At 48.0% G+C, this 21,883-nt stretch overlaps 1 protein-coding gene across 2 annotated transcripts in view; it reads right to left on the bottom strand.

Moving 5' to 3' along the window:
* The window catches only part of LOC119389805 (urease subunit alpha), a 111,578-nt gene that overhangs the window by 73,930 nt on the left and 15,765 nt on the right, over positions 1–21,883 (bottom strand). The window contains exons 2-4 of one of the 2 annotated variants that reach the window (XM_037657192.2): positions 16,813–17,001; positions 2,743–2,809; positions 1,826–1,908 (exon numbers count right to left, since the gene is read on the bottom strand). In XM_037657192.2, coding sequence (XP_037513120.1) covers positions 1,826–1,908; positions 2,743–2,809; positions 16,813–17,001 — 339 coding nt within the window. The remainder of the gene's footprint in view (positions 1–1,825; positions 1,909–2,742; positions 2,810–16,812; positions 17,002–21,883) is intronic. The other variant, XM_049414550.1, reaches the window with a different exon arrangement.

The raw sequence follows: 21,883 nt of genomic DNA on the forward strand, positions 1-21,883 counted from the left end.
TGTTTGTTAGCTGCCACTATTCCTTCGAAATTCTTTAAAGACAAGATGATAAACGGTGCTTTCAGATGGAGATGTAGTGTCCTTGACACATTCACTATCCCTCAGCATCTCCAAGACACCAGCACCAACACGAGCGGAGTCACAATAAGCGTTACAATGGGGGGCGATAGGCGGTGCAAGCAGAGCAGGCAAGTTCAAATTATCTGGCGGGAGCCAATCTTGGAATCCAAATATTCAGTCTTGGTCCCCTAAAATTTAAGGCTACCACCTGAGATCGTCAGTCCCGAATGAAATGATCAAAATATTAAAGGGGCCACAACACCCAACTTTCGATCATAATCTGAATTACGTCGGTTAATTCTTGTGCATTCATAAACAAGCTGGCATAATTTTAGCGCATTTGATCGAGTACTTAATCTGTAATTGAATACTTTTGTAAACACGCGAGCAGCCTTCGTGTCGGGCAACACTGGCTCACTCGCAAGCCAAGACATAACAAGCTCCTTGCTGTGCAAGCATGTGCATTCCAGCGAACGGTTTGGTTCCGTGGTCAGCTGCGCATGAAATCGAGCTATTTCAGCTTTCTTCAGCTTGATATCAAAATTCAACGATTTACAGCAGCTGAAGCCTTGGTAGAAGGCGACGGCTCTGCTTCGTGCAGCACATGACATCACACATGCCATGCCAAAATGGCGGTCGTTGCCGGTGGGCAAGGTTTATAGCCATCGACTTCTGGGTCTTATTTCGCACTGAAATATTTTTTTACAGTACACATTTCATATACATATCTACTAAGCTTGGAGAAATGGAATCCGGGAGATCTACTTAACCGGGGGGGGGGGGGGGGGTATAAAGTATGTCGACCGCGGGGGGGGGGGTACTGCGATAGAAATTATATGGACACTGTCAGCGGGATTTTGCGGAGTCCAAACAGATAACATCGCTTACGCATCGTCTGTTTCACGTGCGAGTAAAAGCGCTAGCGCTAGGGACGAACGCGTTTGAAGCAGAGATGAAACGACCCGGCCGTCACCGTCGCGCGAAGGGCACTGTGTGCACATGCGATAACATCGCTCCGCGTGCGAGGCCTGTCGTCGCTTGCTTAACAGCTATTTCGTCGGGCAAGGGAAGGGACGCCGTTGAGACGGCGACGGTCGCGAGCACTGGCGAACGCGCCATCTCGACAAACATCGGTAACGGCTAACCTTAGTGCTAGGCTACAAAATTTTGAAGGCGAGATAACTTGTGGGATTTGTGTGTACACAAACGCATCCTCTACGAAATATTAACGGCTGATATAACCTATAACACATTTAGGATCAATTTTTAAATTGCGTGTAGCGCATCTGTACGCGAAACGTCCCACCTCGCGTCACGACATCAAACAACAGCCATTTCCGGGAGATTTTCCTATGACTCGTACAACCGGGAGAAACGTTCAAAATCCGGGAGTCTCCCGGGTAATCCGGGAGACTTGGCAGGTATGCATATATGTATAGGCCCAATGGACCCACTACTTCTATTTTTCACTGAAAACCGCAAATTGTTGGGCGACCAGATCATGGCCCCTTTAAGGATCAAATTAAAGAGAGTGAAAGCTCACTGTCTAATGTACTCCTTCTATAACACTAACTCGCTGATGTAGTTTATCTCCGAGATTATGTTTAAACACCAGATATTTACGTATATGGCTTATCATATCAGGCTGGTGCATACAGCACACAGCTTGATAGCACTATATGCAGCAAAAGTGAAGATGTCATGCAGACTGCAGCTATTGCTTCAGTTGTCTGGAAAATCAGCAAAAACAATGTTTGTTGCTCACAAGCTTGGTGCCATCTGTGAATGTCGCTTCAACTGTCATTTCAGGAATCAGCTCTGGCACCCCAGGCAATACTTGATTTCTGCCTGCAAAAGGTGTAAAGACAACGTACGAAAGTATGGCATTTTATGTAATGGGTAATCGCTTGCCGAATATCCTTGCTGGTCACTACAGATTTACTTATTAGCATACTTGCACACTTATCATTAAATAATGTCCCCCTTTTGTTCAGAAGACGCAATTGGCAGTGATGAAATATTGGTTAAGGTTTTTGACGTGATGAAAAATAAGCATAATGGCAATGTGCCGGCATTTTGACAGAAACATCAGTAAGCTGCAAAAATACCTTTTTGTCCTATAACATGTTAAATAGAGCACTATGAGCACTAAAGCACCCCCATTCAACTAGTGGGAAATCTTTGCTTATAACTCCCTTCTGCCATGAAAAAATATCAGATTGAAAAGCAGGTCTTGCGTCCTCGATTTTTTGTAAATGAGTTGGTGGTTAATAACCTCCGCGTTGTAGGGTGCCTGCTACTTCAAGCAATAATTATATGCAATATGGCATTACACAACTGTATATATTGGAAGTAACAAAGTCAGGTTCATATAACTCAACAAAAATTGTAGTGCCCCCTTTTCAAATTGTAAAGGTTCACATTAACTTTTCATATATGAACTCTTGCTCCGATGTCAACTTAGTTTCACTCAAAACTTTGCAGTCTGGATGAATTTCGGCAGCCACCTGAAAGCCTGCAACATTGGTATATACTTGATGATGTACTGCATACTTCTACAAATGGCAGTTTTGAAAGCTGACATGGACGCAGCGAGAATTTACAAAGTGCATAGGATAACTAAAAAATTGACAGAGTGCATTCACTAGAATGTGTGCAATAGCAAAAAGATCCTCATTTTACCTAAAAGCTCTCGTCCTTTCTTTGTTGCTTCACAGACAGTAAGTCCATCCCTGGCCATCTCTTGTACCTAAAGATAATAATAAAAAGATACTATTAAGATCAGTACAATGAATGCACAATGCGGGAGCCTATATATTAGGTGAAATGACTTATCAATTTGAAACAGTTACAGAAAAAAAACATGGTTGATCCCTCCGTCACAGGAATTGGTGTAACACGAAAGTAAAACGTGTCCTTGCAGAAGTAGTTCAATGTTTACTGTACATTGATATAAGCGACCTTGCACATTGTTTGTCTACAGGTGTTTGGCAGCAATAGCACCATTTAACGTGAATGCACCCACACTGACACTTGGTGGTACATCTTTATCTCAACGACTAACATCAATGATCAATGATTAAACAAACCCTTGGGGTAGCTGTAGTAGTTAATCAGAAAAGAGCATAATCAGAAAAGAAAAGCTTAATCAGAAAAGAGCGTAAAGAAAAGAGAGCGTAATCAGAAAAAGCAGTGTGACAGCCAGAAAAAACAACACAGCCGGACTAGAGGGAAAAGTAACACGCGTCATGTCTCCCCTGCAGCCCGGCCGTGATTTTTTCGGGGCAAGTGTAAACAGGGAATGCGCTGTTACAGCAGGCAAGGCAGGCGTGTGTTGCAGAGCCATTTTTGGTATGGATGGATGCGAGGAGCGGGGCCGACGCTTGGATTAAGGTTGCCACCTCGCGGTGTGTTAGGCATTGACAAAATTGCACTTCTATTGGAAACGCGCCAAATGGGACGGACGCGTAGCAATAGCGCGTTGCAGGAGCTAATCGCGGAGGCCACGTTCATGATGCATTACTTCACTTTACCGCTCCCAGGGGGCGGCACCACTCCGCTGACCAGGAGCACTGTGACAGGGAAGTGTGAGATTTAAAAGGCGCGTTTGTAAAGCCACCATATTGTGCGACCATGGCGCAGTGGATAGCGTGCCCGGAATCCGTTGTCGCGGACCGACAGGTCACGGGTTCCACTCCTGTTGACGGAACTCTTTTTTTCTTTGCCATCTGATCGTGCGCATTTTTGACGTAATTTCCGTGACGGAAATACGTCACTGAAGTCCTGGTGGACCCCGGCATAAAACACTCTCTTTTTAAAAAGTCAGTTCCGCCGCAATGGCGAGGCAATGTATGCGATAGCAACAAATTGGAATGTCACGCAAAGAACGGCAAGCAGTTCGAAACGTACAGCGCGCTGCTCAAGCACAAATTTAAGGACACACGAAAAGAACACACACAGGACCAGCGCGAACAACGTTCGCTGCTCAAACACAAACAAGGACGCACGAAATGAATGCACAGGCATACACAGGACCAGTGGCGTAGCCAGGGGGTGGCACACCGAGCCCGTGCCCCCCCCCCCCCGAATTTTTTTCTCCCATGGGATACAGGGCACAAAATGACACTCGACCACACTTACCTGCCGGGACTCCATGTCAGATCAAGGGCGCCCCCCCCCCCCCCCCGAAAAAAATTTCTGCCTACGCCACTGCACAGGACGAGCGCGAACAACAACTGTCGCAGTTGTTAGTTCAGTGTGTTAGAGCTGCGCGATGCTTTCGCAGACGCGGCCGCTGTAGCGAGCGAAGTGACCTTCGTGCCCTCTGCAACTTCAGCGCGAACTTTTCGGGGAGACCCCAAGACGTACAAACCACCCCCATAACGAGATAAGCGCGCGCACGGGCGACCCCGCCCTGTAGCGGCAAAGTGCGGGTACGAGGCGTGCGCGCATCGCAACTCCGGTCAAAGCAAGCGCGGCGACAACTTTTCAAGCTAAAGTCACTTTATTTCAAGCGCGCCCTTCGCGCCATCTCGCTAGTAATGCAGAGAACACGCTGACATGCCTCCGAGCTCTGCGTACCGCCAGCGACAAATGGTGTATATAAATAGCTCGCCGTTAGTATGCTGAAGGACGTACGTTCCGTGGCTTAGCCGTCTAACGCAGCGCGCTGCGGAGCGAGATGTCGCAGGTTCGAATCCACACTTCGGAAAATATTTTAATGAATTTTCTTTGTGGCTTTTATATATATACATACATATACATAGAGGTCGCATGACGGCAACGCCGACGGCAAGAACCAGCCAAGAGTGTCAATATAAAACTATGGAGCTAGAAGAGTGGTGTTGTACGACAGTGGCATGACCCTCTCCAAGTAGACATTTCATTCACTGTCTTTCGAGTAACAGTTGGGCCTATCCAGAAGCCCACAAAAACCACTAGCGCAAACTGAAACTCGAGCATAAAGCATATGTTCAGCGCATTTATTTGACTAAATACTGGGGTTTCACGTGCCAAAACTACAATACGATTATGGGACACGCCATAGTGGAAGAAAACGATTAATTTCGACTACCTGAGGTGCCTTAACGTGCACCTAAATCTATGTATAAAGTTCAGCACTTTGCATAATTAAGTTGAAACGTACTTCATCGGCAAACATGACGTACACAAACGACGAAGGTAAGGATGATATAAGGATGGCGAATGTAAGGATCGAGGTCATGCAATACTGCGCTTGTCTGTCCTTATCGTCGTCCCTATTTTCCTTTGTGCTGTAAACTTTAGAGTAACGATGAAGCAGTTCAGAAACAGAAGTGGGAGTGCCATGCAGAGAATTCAAAAGTTTCTCAGAATATTCCTGAAAGGTAAGGAAAATTAGGCATAAGGTGTTCGTGGTGCAGTGTTATGCAGATACGTTTTTGTGGGCCTGTAATGTCAATCACCACAATTTGCCACAAGTGACCCCTTCACGCGGTTTATTACGGCCAGGAGTGTTGTTTATGGTAGCCCCTCAAGAACTGGACCAACCAGTTCTTCAGCCACCACCATGAGCCCAGTCAAGGCTAGGTCAAAAGTTTTTCCTAGCGGGCAAGTGGCAGTCGCAAGCCTTCCATTTTGGGCTCAAGCCAACATATTATGCGTCTGACCTGTCCAGATAGAACTGGAACAACCGACGCAACAAACTGCAGAGGTTGTTTATTTTTTATTTTTTCGTTCGCGAGGAGTTACACGTGTGTGCTATCTCTAAGTGTTCGCAGCACGTGTCCAGTTGACCTCAATGCCTTGTCAGCGCTGTTCTCGTTCCCGCCTTTGCCACGACGCATGCCCATACCTTGCCACTTTGTTTACTGCTACAATGACCCATTTTGCAAGCCGTACAGGCGGGAGATACGGTGGCAACTGCACTGCTGGGGAATTGTGCTCATGGCTACTTTCAAATACTTGTTTCTTTCCAGCGTATAAGAGATGACAACTGTTATCAGAATCTCGAGGTGGACACACAGATGGATACGAAAACTGTTCCAGGTAATTCTGCTGCAGAATAAAAGCTGCGGTTGTTGCGCACGGAACGGCACCAGTTTCTGAGCCACCCCACAGGGCACACAGTCAAACCTCATAAAAAGGTCACAGTTTCGCCTCAGGGGCGAATCAATGAATGCGATAGCAAGAAATTGGAATGTCACAGGAAGAACGGCAAGCAGCTAGAAACTTGCTCCGCGCTGCTCAAGCACAAAGGACGCAGGAAAAGAAGCCACACAAGGCGAGTGCGAACTAACAACTGTCACAGCTCGACACTTACAGCGCGCTGCTCAAACACAAAGGACGCACGAAAAGAACGCACAGGTATACACAGGACGAGCGCGAACTGTCACAGTTGTTACTTCAACTAGCCACTACTTTGGCTCTTCTAGCTAGCAGCTCACTCCTTTCGCAAACGCGGCCGCTGCAGCGAGCAAAATTAACTTCATGCGGTGTATAGCTTCAGCGCAAACTTTGCAGTGAGAGCACAAGACGTAGAAAGCTCCACCTCAAGAGATAATCGCGCGAACACGGTCGACTACGCCCTGTATGTCAAAGTACAAGTCGGAGGCGCACATCCCAACTCCGACGAAACACTAGAGCAGTGATGGAAACGACATTTTGCTTTTTGGAGCAGATCCTGGAGCAGAAAAAATGCTCATTTGGAGCAGCTATTGGTGTTTTCGGAGCAGATGGCAAAATATTCTGAACCACTCCTGGAGTACAAAGCACCATTAATGCGCTCCATAAATATCAATATTTGGTATTAAACATTGCACATACAATAATCACTGCAAATAGCAAGGAACAAATAATTACGCAGATGGATGGTCATTGAATAGTAAGTAAGATGAGCTATATAGTTAAAATACCAGCGTTTGCGGCAGAAGTGATATAAAAGCGATAAATTTGAGCACCAAATTAAAAAGTAACCACAATCACATATAACTGCCGCCAAAGCAGCAGTTTACAATCGGTACGAGATCAAAGCAATTTATTATTTTCATATTTCACCAAAATAGCCTGCACTGAAATTAAAAAAGCAGCGGAATGAGCTATACACTTCAAATTCCAGTTCTTGTGGCATAAATGAGGCTTATCTGATAAAGCGTTAATGCAATCAGCCACACATGACAGTTGTCACAGCAGCAGTTAGTAATCACTATGATATCGAACTAATCTGAGACACCTGTCAGGTACACACATAAAGCTAAATCAGATATATATCGTGCCAGAGTACTTGTGGCATTGTCAATATGATCGTATGCAGCTAGTATACAACCAGCATATTATCATGCTAGGATGATAGTATATATATAAGCTGTATACAGCTTGTTTTTGGTTTCGCTTAGGCTCGCTGGATGGTCACGTGGTTAAAGGGACACTAAAGACAAATAACAATTTATGTCAGCGTAAAAGCTCAATGTATGACAACGTCTAAAACGGCAATATTATCAACAGCAGTGCCCTACTTACCGAGAAATTAAGCTAAATGTATCACACGATGAGCGCCACGAGTGGGACATTTTGGAAGTGACCCTGATGACGTGTGAGAGTCTGAATACAATTAATCGCTAGTAATCAAACTAGCTGCAATAAAAAAAGAACCTTCCGTGCATCAAGAGACGTAATAAAATGCTGCTTGTTCATTTCTGTTTGATCCATGGAAAAAAGAACCTCTTTGGCGTTGCCATGGGAATGGCGCGAATGGTACAAAAGTGCCGTTTTCGCCGAACTGCGCTTCGCCCGGCGCCATGCTTCGTGTACATGTACAACCAACTAGCCCAATTTCTAACTTTGCTGGGGTTAACATCACTCCCCCGCTCGCCCAGCGCCGTAAGACGGCGGAGGAGGGAAGCGTCATGATCGGACATGAGGATGGCAGAAATAGGCGAAAAACCCGCGCAATGGCGACGGGCAAGCCTCAATTCCCACAGTATCTATATATATAAAAAGGCACAAAGAAAAATAAAGCAGAAGAAAAAATTCTGAAGTACCTCCCCGAGCAGGGGCGTAGCCAGAATTTTTTTTCGGGGGGGGGGGGGGGTTCAACCATACTTTATGTGTGTTCGTGCGTGCGTTTGTACGTGTACATGCCTATATACGCAAGCAAAACTGAAAATTTTCGGGGGGGGTTGAACCCCCCCCCCCCCTGGCTACGCCCCTGTCCCCGAGGATTCACACCAGCGACTCCTCGCTCCCCGGCGCGCTGCGTTAGACAAAACGTATGCGCCGGCGAAATAATGCTCGATCCCGGATGAATACATTAAGGAAAGTTGCGTATTATATCAACATGATTGCACCATAAAGTGCAATCATGTTTATGCAACCATAAAGTTTCGATAATACTGATGTATGTAGTCTAACGTGAGGACTGACGTTACGTCGCTCTAAAGAAAAAGAAATATCTAAGAGTGTCTGATTCTCTATTGTCGACACGCAGTCTTGGCCAATCCCCCAGAGTGGGTATGTGCCATAATTTTGAGGAAACAAACAAACATTGTTGGCACTTGCAGCGCGTCGCTCAAGCATGAAGACGTAACAACTGTGACAGTTATTAGTTCACGCTAGACCTTTGTTTACCTGAGCGTTACATTTCGGGCGTCCTTCTTTGTGCTTCAGCGGAGCGCTGCAAGTATCGAGCTGCTTGTCGTTCTTCGTACGACATTCCAATTTCTTGCTATCGCATTCATTGCTTCGCCCTTGCGGCGAAACTGTGACTTTTTTCTTCTTCTGAATTATTTTTATTTGTGGATCTTATTTATATATACATGCATATACATATACGGGACATGACGGCGACGGCAAAATTCCGCCGAGTGTCCGTATGATTTCTATTACAATAAAACAAAGTTGTGTCTGACACGGAAATGGCTTTGTTATATCCGGAATTGCATTAAAAATGTGCATGCCTACCACTATACAATTAATGGTAATACTAATAATTTACTTAATTATAACTGATAATTCATTATATCTGTATCAACCATGTCGTATTGAAACTGCCCACCTGCTTGGACCTAAGGGTATGCAGTATGTACTAAATAAATAAATAAATAAATAAAATATCTATTTCGTTGTATCGAGGTTTGACTGTTTTACTTCTGTAACTAGCATCCACACATTCAATAAGACTTACTCATGACGAAATATTAGTCTGAAGCGCACCGGTGCGCTTCAGACGCGGACAATGAAAACAGACAGGATGACACTTCGTTGCACTGTACAGTCTTTGGTGCGCTTGAAACTAATATTTCATCAAGACAATTTACCAACTAGCACAACTCGCACAATTGCTTGCACCTTTCAGTGATGCCTACTATGGATGAACACGTGCCGTCTTCAACTGCCGGCTTGCTTGAAAGGCTCTTTATCTTTAAAAAATAAAGAGAAACCCGATGCGGCTAGCTGGCTGAATGGGCTGGACACTTGTATGCACAGCGCAACTGCTTCCGCTCTTTCGTCGCTGAAATCCTTCAGACCGATTAGTATATAAGGTGATGGAGATAGCAAGCACCCTCTTGCCTTCGACGAAACAACGAGATTCAAAGCCACAATCCAAAAACTTCAGCAAAGCACAAAGCGAAAGTGTCGTTATTATGCTAGGTATTGTAGCCTTCTTTGTTTATTTGAGGAGTGTTGCCAGCACAAGCAGCGTTTTCTCTATAGAAGAACTGAAAGCTGGGCTAGTTGGTGATAATACTTGAACATGTTTTCTCAATTTTCGAATACTAATTTGCTAGCAGGACACTTGCAAAACCACTGTAGCAACTTCATGCTGGGTGACCACCCGTCCCGCGACTCACAGAACTGTCCCGCATCGATGGCTATTGTCCCGTATCGCATAAGAGATATGAAAATACTCAAAAATGTTGCGCATTTCAGTGTATTATTATTGTTGAAGGAAATACAAGCGGCGCAGAGTACTTGCCTAGCAATTTATAAGTAACATATGTAAACTAGCCACAGCGGTTTTGTGGGTGACTATTTTTTTGAGTTACCGAATTCTGTCTGTCTGTCTGTCTGTCTGTCTGTCTCTGTCTGTCTGTCTGTCTGTCTGTCTGTCTGTCTGTCTGTCTGTCTGTCTGTCTGTCTGTCTGTCTGTCTGTCTCTGTCTGTCTGTCTGTCTGTCTGTCTGTCTGTCTGTCTGTCTGTCTGTCTGTCTGTCTGTCTGTCTCCTTCTTCTTAAATAAAAAAATTATGAGAACCGCACACCTTATCACAGAGGAGACGAGCGCACGTGTAATGCGCACCTAAGGCACGTACGACAAGCGGGTCCCCACCAGGCAATCAGCCTGTTTTCCTATCAACCCACTCATGATGCTCTCATCGGAGAAGAAGGATGTTTGTGCCATGTAATAGCTGCGGCGGAGGTTGTCACAAAGCCGGACGTGTCGCAGAGCCCTTACGGGACTGATAAACTGACGCGATCGCTTTCGATGGACACAGCGCCCCATATGCATATGCATGAGATTAGGCTTATCACAGTCAAGGGCATCTAAATCGGATTTTGGCTGCGTTTCAAAATGGCACTGTTTTCGCTTGGGTGCTGGTCGGCACGTGGTCTATCCGACCGTCTTGCATGGCATGGCCACTTGCTCGGCCACCTCGGGTCGCAAAAGCCTGAAGGCCGGGTTGCCCGGCAGGTAGTTGAAATTCTGAAAGGCTGCAAAAACAGTGACAGCTCCACACACTCCATCTTTTGGTTCCCTGCCCACGTCGGGCCGATCGAAGGGGTTCCTCTGAACCTCAACGAGTCTGCCCAGGAGGCTGCGCGTGGATTTACCGACCGCGCTGCCCTCGGATCGGGCGACTTTCCCCCCGGACACAGGGACGCTCCTAGCACGCACAATGAAATTACTAAATTCTTTTACTTAGAGAGAAGGGTCTTCCCGCCGCCTCATTCCAAGCTAAACAGGCCGCAGGCAGTCACGCTCAGACTCCTGCAAACTAACTCCTACTCAAATCCGGCGTCCCTTAATAGCATATATCCGGAAATTTACCCGAATAGTTCTTGCGCAGCCTGTGGCGAGGCTGCTACTTTATCTCACATGCTCTGGGAGTGCGGGTCGTTGGGCCCGAAGTTCACCAAGGTAGAGTGGGACGCGCTCCTACGAAGTCCCGTCTATGAGGACCAAATCCTGGCAGTCCAGCGCGCCCGTGATCGGGCCGGCAGGCTAGACCTGTCGGTCCCGTCGTGGGATTAGCCGGGTGCGCGATTAATCGCGTTTTGCTGGACCAAATAAACGTTTATTCACTCACTCACTCACTCGGCACGTGGTGTGTGAATAACATCGTGAAGACAAGGGGGGACATGACCGCTGGCGCAGATAGGGAGCGCGGTGGATGGGGGGGGGGGGGGGGGAGCCTGGGGCCCCGGGATACCTCTCTCCCGATGGTACCTTTGGTTCCGCAACGAAACCACCACTGGGCCTCTTCGATTATCCGCCCGTTAAAGTTCCGGACTGCCCGAGTTGCATGGTGAGTGCGTTTAGCCTATGGTGAGTGCATTTAGTTTCTCGGGCAGTCCGAGACCGTCATGGGACGGATAATCGAAGACCGACTATCAGTCTGTCTCGCACGCGAAATTCCGCACAAATTGATAAGCACCAAATATGCGCGACAGCGCGTGCGCAGTGTGGCTCAGCGCATCCAGTCGCTCACTTAACTGTACGTTGTCCCAAGCACACGAGTTGGAGTACGAGCGGCACTGGTAGACAAAGATATTTCTTCATTCCACGACGAGGGTGATGGAAAAACTTTGTTTCGTCAGAAAATAGTTGGGGACGATTCCGTGTTAGATGGCCATCAACCCAAGGTTGACGGCGACCTGTGTGGCCCACTCCACGACCCTTGCCTGGACGACTGGGTCTGAGCTGGTCAACACGGCCTCCCACTGCTCGAGAGAGGGATCACGCATAATATCCACCGGTGGCGGCACGCTACATTCCCACAGTATATATGGTCATAACTTGCCACTGCCTGGCACCATTTGCATTGTGGCTTAATCTCCTCCGGGTATATTTTGCTCAACACGTATGGGTTGGAAAATATCGCGTCTGCAGTTTTCCCCAGACGCATTCCTGCGCCTTGGTCAACCGCTTGTGCGGGGGCGCATAAAGCCTACGCTCTAGTTTATAATGATTGGTGATGTCGTGAAAGGACACCAGCCCATCTCTCGCGGACCTCCCCGGAACGGGCGGCTCACCTGCCCGGCTGACGAAACCTCGAGCATTCAGGTGAGCCGCCTCGTTCCCAGGGTTTCCAGAGTGTGCTGGTACCCAGACAATTTCTATTTCCCGAATATCTCGCCCCGCGGCTCGGTGCAGCAGTCGTGCGGCGGTGACCGATATTCTGCCCCTCGCCAGATTTCGAATGGCTGCTTTCGAATCACTTAGAATCAGGTCAGACTGAGAATCAGTGATAGCTAGCGCTATTGCCGCTTCCTCAGCAGTTTCTGAGGAGCGGGTTTTGACTGATCCAGAGGCGACCAAGCGTCCCCGCCTGTCCACCACCACAATCGCAAATGCGTCCTTGTCCCTTATATTCCGCGACGTCTGTATAGACTGCCGATTTGTACTCCCCATATTGAACATGTAAATTTCTGGCTCTTGCCTGCCTGCGTCCCTCATGGTGGATCGGATGCATGTTCTTGGGCAAAGGCTTTATGTACAAGGCCTTGTGTAATTCTCGCCGCACCTGAGTTTTAGTGTCACCAGCGGGAGCCTCGGCGCCAACGCCAATCCTTTCCAATATATCCCTGCCAGTTTCCGTTGTCGAAAGCCTAGCGTGCTGCATCACCAGGTGCGCCTCCCGTAGTTCTTCCAGGGTGTTGTGCACCCCTAATCTTAGTAGCCTAAAAGTGGGGGGTATGCCGGTCGCCGAAGCCCAAACGATCAGAATCCTGGGCCTATATTTACAGACTAACAGGAAGAATACGGTGGCCCTTGAAAAGCTTAAGAACACGGTCAACGCTACCGTAAGGCTAATCAGGCGAATCGCTAACCGTAAGAGCGGGATAAAAGAAAAGAATCTCTGTAAGCTGGTACAGGCGTATGTGCTCAGCAGGATTACTTATGCGACACCTTACATGAAACTGGATACCACAGAAAAAGGCAAGGTCGAGGCTATGATTAGGCAGGCTTACAAGGCAGCCCTTGGGCTTCCTAACAATGCGTCAACAGACGACGAGGGTGAAATGCAGACGACGAAGAGATGGCTTAATTACACGACGACTTCGTATCGCATTGCCAAATCAAGTTAATACCTTAAAGACCACTGTAAATATAAGACCGCTAGTCTAGATATAAGGGGTATCACACAAAAATTGCCACACTGTGTCAATCAGTCAAAAAAGTTTATCAATTGCATTCGTCACAAACTTGGTAGACAGGCTGTTGACGCAATACTTTGTCGGCGTACAATAGAAAGGAAAAAAATGGACACGTACAGCATGATACAGCTAAAGGCTGTTAGCCGCTGTCACGGTATAATAAACAAAAGGGCAGATGGGTCGGTTTGAAATACGTCATATTCTACATACACTCTATATACTTCTATGCACTGGGGTACAAGGGGGAAATCTGAGAGTCAATACACGTGACACCGATGCGCCCACGCAGCTTACATATGGACTCGCTCAGAACGTGCACCTCATGTCTTCGCTGTTTGACTCTTCCTCGTAATGCTTCTTCGTAAGTGCTCCGTTTGCAAGAAGATACAGAGATAGCAGGAGACATGCGACAACAAGCATCGCGATAAGCGCTACAAGAAGCAACAGACGTTCCGTCTGGAGAGCAAGACGTAACCGACATTGTACGCAATTGTAGTTGTTTACCGAGTACACAATGCGGGGAGAGTCCGCGTTGCCTGGACCCCTGGGCAAGTGAGCACCAGTCGAGCGGTCGGCCCGCCCAACTTTTCTTGTATGCTTCAGCCGCCGCGATGCGGTCGTCGCCGTCCCCTCGCGGTTCCCTTCCTGTACCGCGGAAGCACCACCCCCCTCACCCCCTCTTCTACTCTCAGGCCAGGGCCGCGTTATCTATCTCCCCCCGGGCTCTGCTCAACCGTGCGAATAGCAACCAACGGCAATCGAGAGAAAGCGAGCTCAAGTTCAACGCCCTGCATGCGCGCGTCGCGATCGTATATGTTTTTTCGCTGCGTTCCGAGTCGACCTTGGAAGACTCGCTACACGCTCGCGCCGTGGTCCACAGAAGGTGAGCGCAACGGGCAAGTTCAGCACGGCGTGATGAAAACCTTTCGACAGTAACAAGCGAATGTTAAGCGCCATGGACGTTAAGAAATAAGTGGATGAATGCAGCGCCACATAGAAGAAGACAGGAGACACAGATAGACATGAGTGTCTCATGTCTTCATCTCAGTCGCACTGCATTCCTCCGAGTATGAACCACCCATTGGCATAAGACGAATATGACCTGGACACGCAATACGCAGGACGGCTAATCGATGGCCAATTAGAGCAACGGAGTGGATTGGATACCAAGTAAATGCCGACGAGGCGGGTGTGATATTAACTTCGCAAGCATAAAACAGAATCAGGTTGCGCAAGACAGGGTAAATTGCGGATCACCGGGAGGGCTTCGTCCAGCAGTGTACATAATAGGGATACCTGGGGTTTTACGCGCCAAAACCACTATATGATTATGAAGTACGTCGTAGTAGAGGGCTGCAGGAAATTTTGACCATCTGATGTCCTTTAACGTACACCGACATTCCACAGTACATGGGCCTCTAGCATTTTGCCTCCATCGAAATGCGACCGCCGCGGCCGGTATCGTACCCACGACTTTCGGGTCAGCAACCTAGAACCATAACCACTGTACCGCCGAGGCGGACCTGCAGTTGGCATGGAATATGATGATGTCACGATGATGATGATGGAAGTGGTGGTGGAGAAGAGGAAGACGAAAAAGGACGCAACACGTGTCTTCATGCAATTTTTCTGTTTCTTCCTCTCTTTTTTTTTTTTTCTCACGCCCAATTTGGCGCTGAGCCATGCTCTCACTATATGGCTCCAGAATGTATAGCACAAAGCTTCCTCCTCCTCCAGAAGCGCATTTCTAGCGCTTAACAATTCTTACTATGATTTACGAACAAGGCCGAACATCTCTATCCAGCTCTTGGCGGGAACGAAGCTTCTGGCAGCGACGTTGTCCATGTTTACGAATTAACACACTCGGGCCGAATGAGCTTCACTACTGGGAGTTGGCGCGCTGTTCATGAATTATGCTCCCAAGAACAGTGGCTCGGCGGTTCAAAGAGGGCCCCACAAGGCAAACGAGAGAAGCAGAAAAAGACCGTACACGGAAGTTAGTCCACATGCAATTATATATGGCCGCTCACCATCAAATGCACCACGGCCAAAGCTGATGTTTCAAGGGCACTCTGCGAGTGGCAAGATCTTTCACCGTACCTCGCTCCAGGGAGCACAGCACTCCGAAGCTTGAGGCAAAGAAAGTGGAGTCCTATCACTGTCAATATCTCGGGCTTTGAAGCGTGCAGCGCTGACGACAGGTCCGATAAACTTTTGACGCTGTGTGCACACGCATGCTCTCAGTGTCAGCGTCTATACTGTCGTGTCCAGAAGGACTCGACCTTACTTTACAATCGGCGTTATAGTTGTGATATGTATCGATGCACATAACTGGAAAAAAAGGAGAAGGAAGAGGAAGGATAGCTATTATTCATTCAGGCACGTAGCCAGGATTTTTTTTCGGGGGGGGGGGGGGGGGCCAAGGCCTAATTGTTCGAAAGACAATATTTCCATGGCAAAAACAAAAAAAAATGTTGCCTGGGAATATAGAGGGCTGGAAAAATTTCGGGGGGGGCCCGGGCCCCCCGGCCCCCCCCCCCCTTGCCTACGTGCCTGATTCATTAGTTCTCACAGAATCAGCTCCCCCGATCGTGACCGGCCTCACGACAGGACTGACTCATGTAAGGGTTAACAATGAATGAATGAATGAATGAATGAATGAATGAATGAATGAATGAATGAATGAATGAATCCAACATCTACTGCGCTTCTCCTCAACCTACAGAGCCTTCTAAATCGCGTATCGTGTTTTGTCTATAGTTATCGAGAAAACGTCCTCGCAACCTATAGCATGTTCCTGGAAACACAGTTCCAGAAGCCGTAAAGCGTTCAAAGAAATCGGTTCACCCTTCCGTTTAACCTAATAGCCTGGTACCGATATAAATATCCGAATGAACTGTTTGGCACACGTACATGAACACACAAAAAAAGAACATAAACGCGCGATACCTTCCACCAAGCTCAGAACCTGAACTCCTATAGCTTCAATGGCTGGTAACGTCAGCTTTAGGCAAATGAGCTGAACCGATGCCACGGGAAGGCTCGGTCTGCCTCAGCGTCCACTTATCCAGGATGTTCGGTACCAACAGGGGGAGGCTGAACGTTCCACGAGCTTACACGTGCGACGTATCATCATGATACGTGCAAACCGCATCTGCAGTCGACCGGCCGCGGTGCATGCATGGTCCAACAGTCTCCTATACTGTCCACCTTCCCACGCAAAGGCTGCATCCCAGACGGGACAATTAAAGCGAAAGACACATAACACACATACACGATGTCCCGTCTTGAATGCGCTATGGACCACCGACAAGGCCGCTGTGCAACATTAGCCGGCTATACAAGTAGCGAGGATGCACCCCTGCCCTGTAAAGTGCAATAACTCGGTATACACTCACCTGACAAGCGATGAGCGCCACAGCTTCGGGATGATTGAGCCGCAGGCCGCGCGCCAATCGCTTCTGAGCCAAATACCCTGCCTGGTGCACCAGTAGGCCTTCCAATTCCTTGGGCGTCAGCCGCATCCTTTTCGTTCTTATAGCTCCACTTCCACCGCTCTTCGGCACGCTTCGAGGACAGCCACGGCACTGTATGAGGGCACGCGAAACAGTGGTGTCACAAGAACGGTTCGGTCCAGAAATGCGTTGAAGACGTGCCTGGTCAGCTACCAGGAGACCCACGCAAAACAGGCTGTGGTGAACCGCAAGTCGGGTGTACGTCTACCGCGGACGGAGCGCAATACTTATACAGAAGGCGCCACAGCGCGCATCCGGGGTGGTTATACACAAGACTATGCAGCAGGCTGGTTCAGCACCACGTTAAACCAGGGGAAGTGACGGCACAAGGCCGGCAACGGGCGCAGTTCAGCGAACGGGCAGCTCTCCGCTCGCGCCACAACGGGAACAGCGCTCGTCGCGCGTGTACACCTTTGCGGGGTAACAAACGACGTCGCCGCTGCCGCCGCCGGGGCCCACAGTGTTCGGGAAAACACGTGTCTCCCACCGGTGTGTTGGACCAGTAAGGAGGAGTTGGCAAAGGGGGGTACAGTGGAAGGCGGCAGCCTTTTTGTAGACACTTTCGCACGATGAGCCTCCCCGGAAGGGCCACGCAGCGAGCCGTTATCTGATATTCATGTCCGTTCTATTCTTATCGCACTCATTGTAATGAGGTTAAGACGACGGCGGTGTTTTCCTTTTTGCTGGCGTGAGATATCTTGACCCCTCTTTCCTAAAGCAGCGCGCGCTGACTCCTTGCATGCTTGTCGCTAGGCTTCGAGTGGTCGTTGAAGAGAAGGAGCGCGGCGTTGCCTTGATAATGCACGCGTGTTGGCGCGGTTGTATATGAATGTGCCCTGCGAAGCTCCTTTCTTTCTTTATTTTTTCTTTTTTTTTTTTTGAAAAGGTGCCCTAGATGCACTTGTCTAACTTCTCATCTTAGCTTGATCGAGTGTCTCGTATCTGACGACAAATTATAGCTGTACAACGAAGCGGTCGATAAACGATTGTTTATCTGACGAAGTTTCACAGAAGTGAAGCACAGTGTACTGAAGGGGTCATATAGTTCAGCAATGCATGTAGGTTTGAGCACGCGCCGAGCGACAAAGGGCGAACTAATGCTGACCGAGGTGCCGAAAAGCCACGATAGGTGCCGAAAGCTTTCATAGGAGGAGGGAGGATCAATATAAACAATAATAATGAGATGACTTTCGCCTTCGTCTTAAATGCATAAAAGGACCCTGTGATTCTTTTGTTTTTCTTACAGTGCGGGCATTCCAACCGTATGTGTTGGAGAGTGTCCAGTAAATTACAAAATTGGCACATGTATGGGATTTTTGTGTGTAGGGTATATGATCTCGAAGACAGCAGCGCAAGATTTAAAGGGGCCCTGCAACACTTTTTCAACATGGTCAGAAAATGCTGCCGATCGGTAGTCGAGGCTCCTGAGAACACGCGAGCCAAACGTTATAGCGCAACACGCGGCCTGAAAATTACAATTAATTTTCAAAGTCAGCCAGAAATCGTTTCCTTTTCTTTCTACAAAATGATGCCATATACCCAAGGGCTGATCTGAGCATCGTCAGCTGCATAGTTACCGTGGCTACCGCGGGAGGCCGCCACGTGCCCGTGCGCTCGTTCGCGATCACACTGAAACGCGATCACACTGAAAGTAAGCCGTGCCTTCGAAGAAAAAAAAAGAAAAAGTGCTCAAGGTTATGACGCGCGAGTGACGTAACTTCTTTCCCCCATGACATCCATCCCTGCTTAGCTTTCAGCGCGCTCGTCGGGACGAGAGAAGAGAGAAAGCAATTACAGCTTGCGACAAATTTCTAACTCCGCTCGTACTTGACTGATTCTATAAATTTATGCGGCGGTCGATTCGTGAGGCAATAGACTCCTTTAATAAAGCCTGTCGATGGTTACTTGGAAAAGTGTTGCAAGGCCCCTTTAAAACGATACACACAACCAGGCCCGGAGCCAGAAATGTTTTTCGGAGGGGGGGGGGGGGGCACTTGCTGAAAATTTTAGATATCTGAGAAAAACACCTATTTTCATTATTTATTTTTGGTAAAAAGACCTACTTCACCAAAATTTCGGAAGGGGGGGGGGCTAGGGCTCCACCTCCCTGGCTACGGGCCTGCACACAACACAGAAATGTTGCGCTGCTGAGCTACCTAAGTTAGAGTATAGGTAGATCTGATTTTTCGGGAGCGCAGTGGAGACCGCGCTTTCCGAGGTGCTGCTCTATTTCGCCAATCGCTTCTTCGAGGGCAGCTTGCTGTTGGCCGGTTCTGGATGGCCTTAGTTCATATAGCTTTATATCATCAGCGCATTTGTATCGTTTAAGCCTTCAATGTCACGGAGTTGTTGCGGGAGTTTAATCATGGCGAGATTGAACAGCGTCGTCATTGTCGTCGTCAACGTCTTCAGCGTCGTCGTCAACGCTGTGAAATCGGCGCGAAGTGGACGAATTATTTCTAAACGGACATGTTAAATGGTATGCTTCGCGGGCTCACTGGTGCTAATTCGTAAACTTCAATTTGCGCTCTTAGACGCCCATAACTGAGAAGCTAAATAGGGAAATTTTGTTCATTAGTCACCCATGCATATCCACTTCTCATTCAAGTGCGACGCCCGCCTGTTCGAGCAAATCATACCAATTCAAATTCGCCACGAAGAGAGAGAGAAAGAAAGCTCTTTTTAATTAAAAACAGAGAATTCTGCCGGCGTACCTAAAGGCGCCTACATGCTACTCTGTATAGGGGAGGGGAGTGAGGACAGAAAGGCCCTAGGAGGAGGAGGGCAGAAAAGGAGAAGGAGAAAAAAAAAAAAGAAGATAATATGATCGTGGTATGTACATCTCACAACGTAATGATGCTGATGTAAGTTAAATTACAGTTTATCAATTCGGTGAATGCCCTCGAGGAATCGGAACAGAAATTTGAAAATTTTACGTTGCTGAGAAGGAGAAGACGTAGGTCCGAGTATATTCCTGAGATCTAGCGGTGCTTGGGAAGTTGAGCATATTCTACTTTCGAGACAAGTTCTTTCATCGCTGTATGCCTGGCAATCTAATAAAATATGTTCTATTGTTTCTAGAGCACCACAGTTATCACAGTATGGGTCAGTGGTCAAACCAAGGCGGCACATGTAGCTATTGGTGAATGCTTCGTTGAGGCGAAGACGATGATAGAGTGTCTCAAGGTGACGAGGAAGGTGATGCGGAAGTCTTGTTTTTAAGTCAGAGTCTATGGAGCGGAGAAAGAGGTCTTGAGGCGAAAGATTCCATAACTGATCCCTCTCTCGGTGGGCGTTCTTCTTTGCCATTGCTGATGCATCTGATTTAGTGAAGTATGTTCGGCGAATTTTCCTTAAGCATATACCTCTACGTGCAGCTAGATCCGCTTTTTGATTTCCGTATATGCCGCAGTGTCCGGGAATCCACTGGAACATGACAGTGTGACCAGACACAGTGGCCATGTGGTGGATGTAACCAATGTCTCGGTTCACCGGATGTTGTTGACGAGTGGCGTTGATGTTGCTCATGCTCTGTATATAGGGCTGCTTTCGAATCCGTTAAAACGACCCATCGTCCAGGAGGTTGCCGCTGGATGTAAAGAATGGCTTCCTTAATTGCGTACAGTTCGGCTGACGTGCTTGTTGTTAGTCGTTCAAGACGGTAAGAGAAACATTGGTCCGTTGAAGATATGTATAAACCACTTGACGAACTATGGGAAGAGCAAGACCCGTCGGTAGAGATGTGAGCCGAACTGGAGTATTTCTTGGCGATGTATTCTAGGGTGATTTGCAAAATCTCAGCTTGTGGCATATTCTTTTTCGAGTTGATACCGGGGATGTGTGAACAGACTTGCATAGATGACAGTGTCCAAGGTGAAAAATTCAAGGGCATGAGTTCTCGCATCATTACAGGAATGGGGGCAGTTATTTCTCGAACTGCTTGTCCAAAGCTTGAGTTAGCGCAGCTTTTAGCAATGCGGAAGTGTTTTCCATTTTGGGTGATGTGTCGGAGATGAATGCGTAAGACTTCTTGCCTACTGACAGGGGCGTAGCCAAGGGGGGGGGGGTTGGGGGGTTCAAACCCCCCCCCCCCCGAAATTTTTCAGTTTTGCTTGCGTATATAGGCACGCACACATACAAACGCACGCACGAACATACATAAAGTATGGTTGAACCCCCCCCCGAAAAAAATTTCTGGCTACGCCCCTGCCTACTGAGGATGTCAAGAGGTAAGCATCTTGCTTCCGCTACCGTTCCGACGCACGATGATCCTTTTGGTAGGCCAAGGCACATACGTAGAGAGTTGTTGCGTGCGGCATCAAGTTTCTTTCTGCTGGTCAATGATATTCGCTGTAGTACTGGCAGACTGTAGCGCAAAATACCGTCGACGTAAGCTTTGTGTAGAAGTATCATCGAGTGGCAGCCGCTACCCCATTGTGCCCCTGCCATGTAGCGGAGTACTTGTGAGAATGCAGAGATCCTTGCAGAAAGTTTGTTCACCTGTGGGGACCAAGACAGGCTTCTGTCAATGATTACGCCAAGAAACCTTTGGCATCGCACATAAGGAAGAGGGCGTCCATTGACTATTAGTGGGTACTTTTTCATGATCTTCCGAGAGAAGGCCATGACGACGCTCTTTTCCGGAGGTAGGTGCAGACCTCTCTGTGTCAAATAGAGGGAGGTGTTTGCCAGCGCTTTCTGTAACCTCTGCTGAGTGACATAGCGAGAAGGTGATGGAAATGTATCAGGTAAATACCGCTCTTGGGTTAAAGAGTGCGCCACACAGCTATATACAGCTCATGCTTGGAGAGCTTAGTGGAGGCAACAGCTATCACAGTCGCAATGAGGGCAAGATACACAGAGAAGAGGCCAGATAGCAGTGTAGGTGACCTGCCCGTCCGTAGGGTTTGACCTCTTTTCCTGGGGACAACGACACGGTGTTACAGTCGGTGGG

Source organism: Rhipicephalus sanguineus, chromosome 4, assembly GCF_013339695.2.
Source record: "Rhipicephalus sanguineus isolate Rsan-2018 chromosome 4, BIME_Rsan_1.4, whole genome shotgun sequence".
Lineage (NCBI taxonomy): Eukaryota > Metazoa > Arthropoda > Arachnida > Ixodida > Ixodidae > Rhipicephalus > Rhipicephalus sanguineus.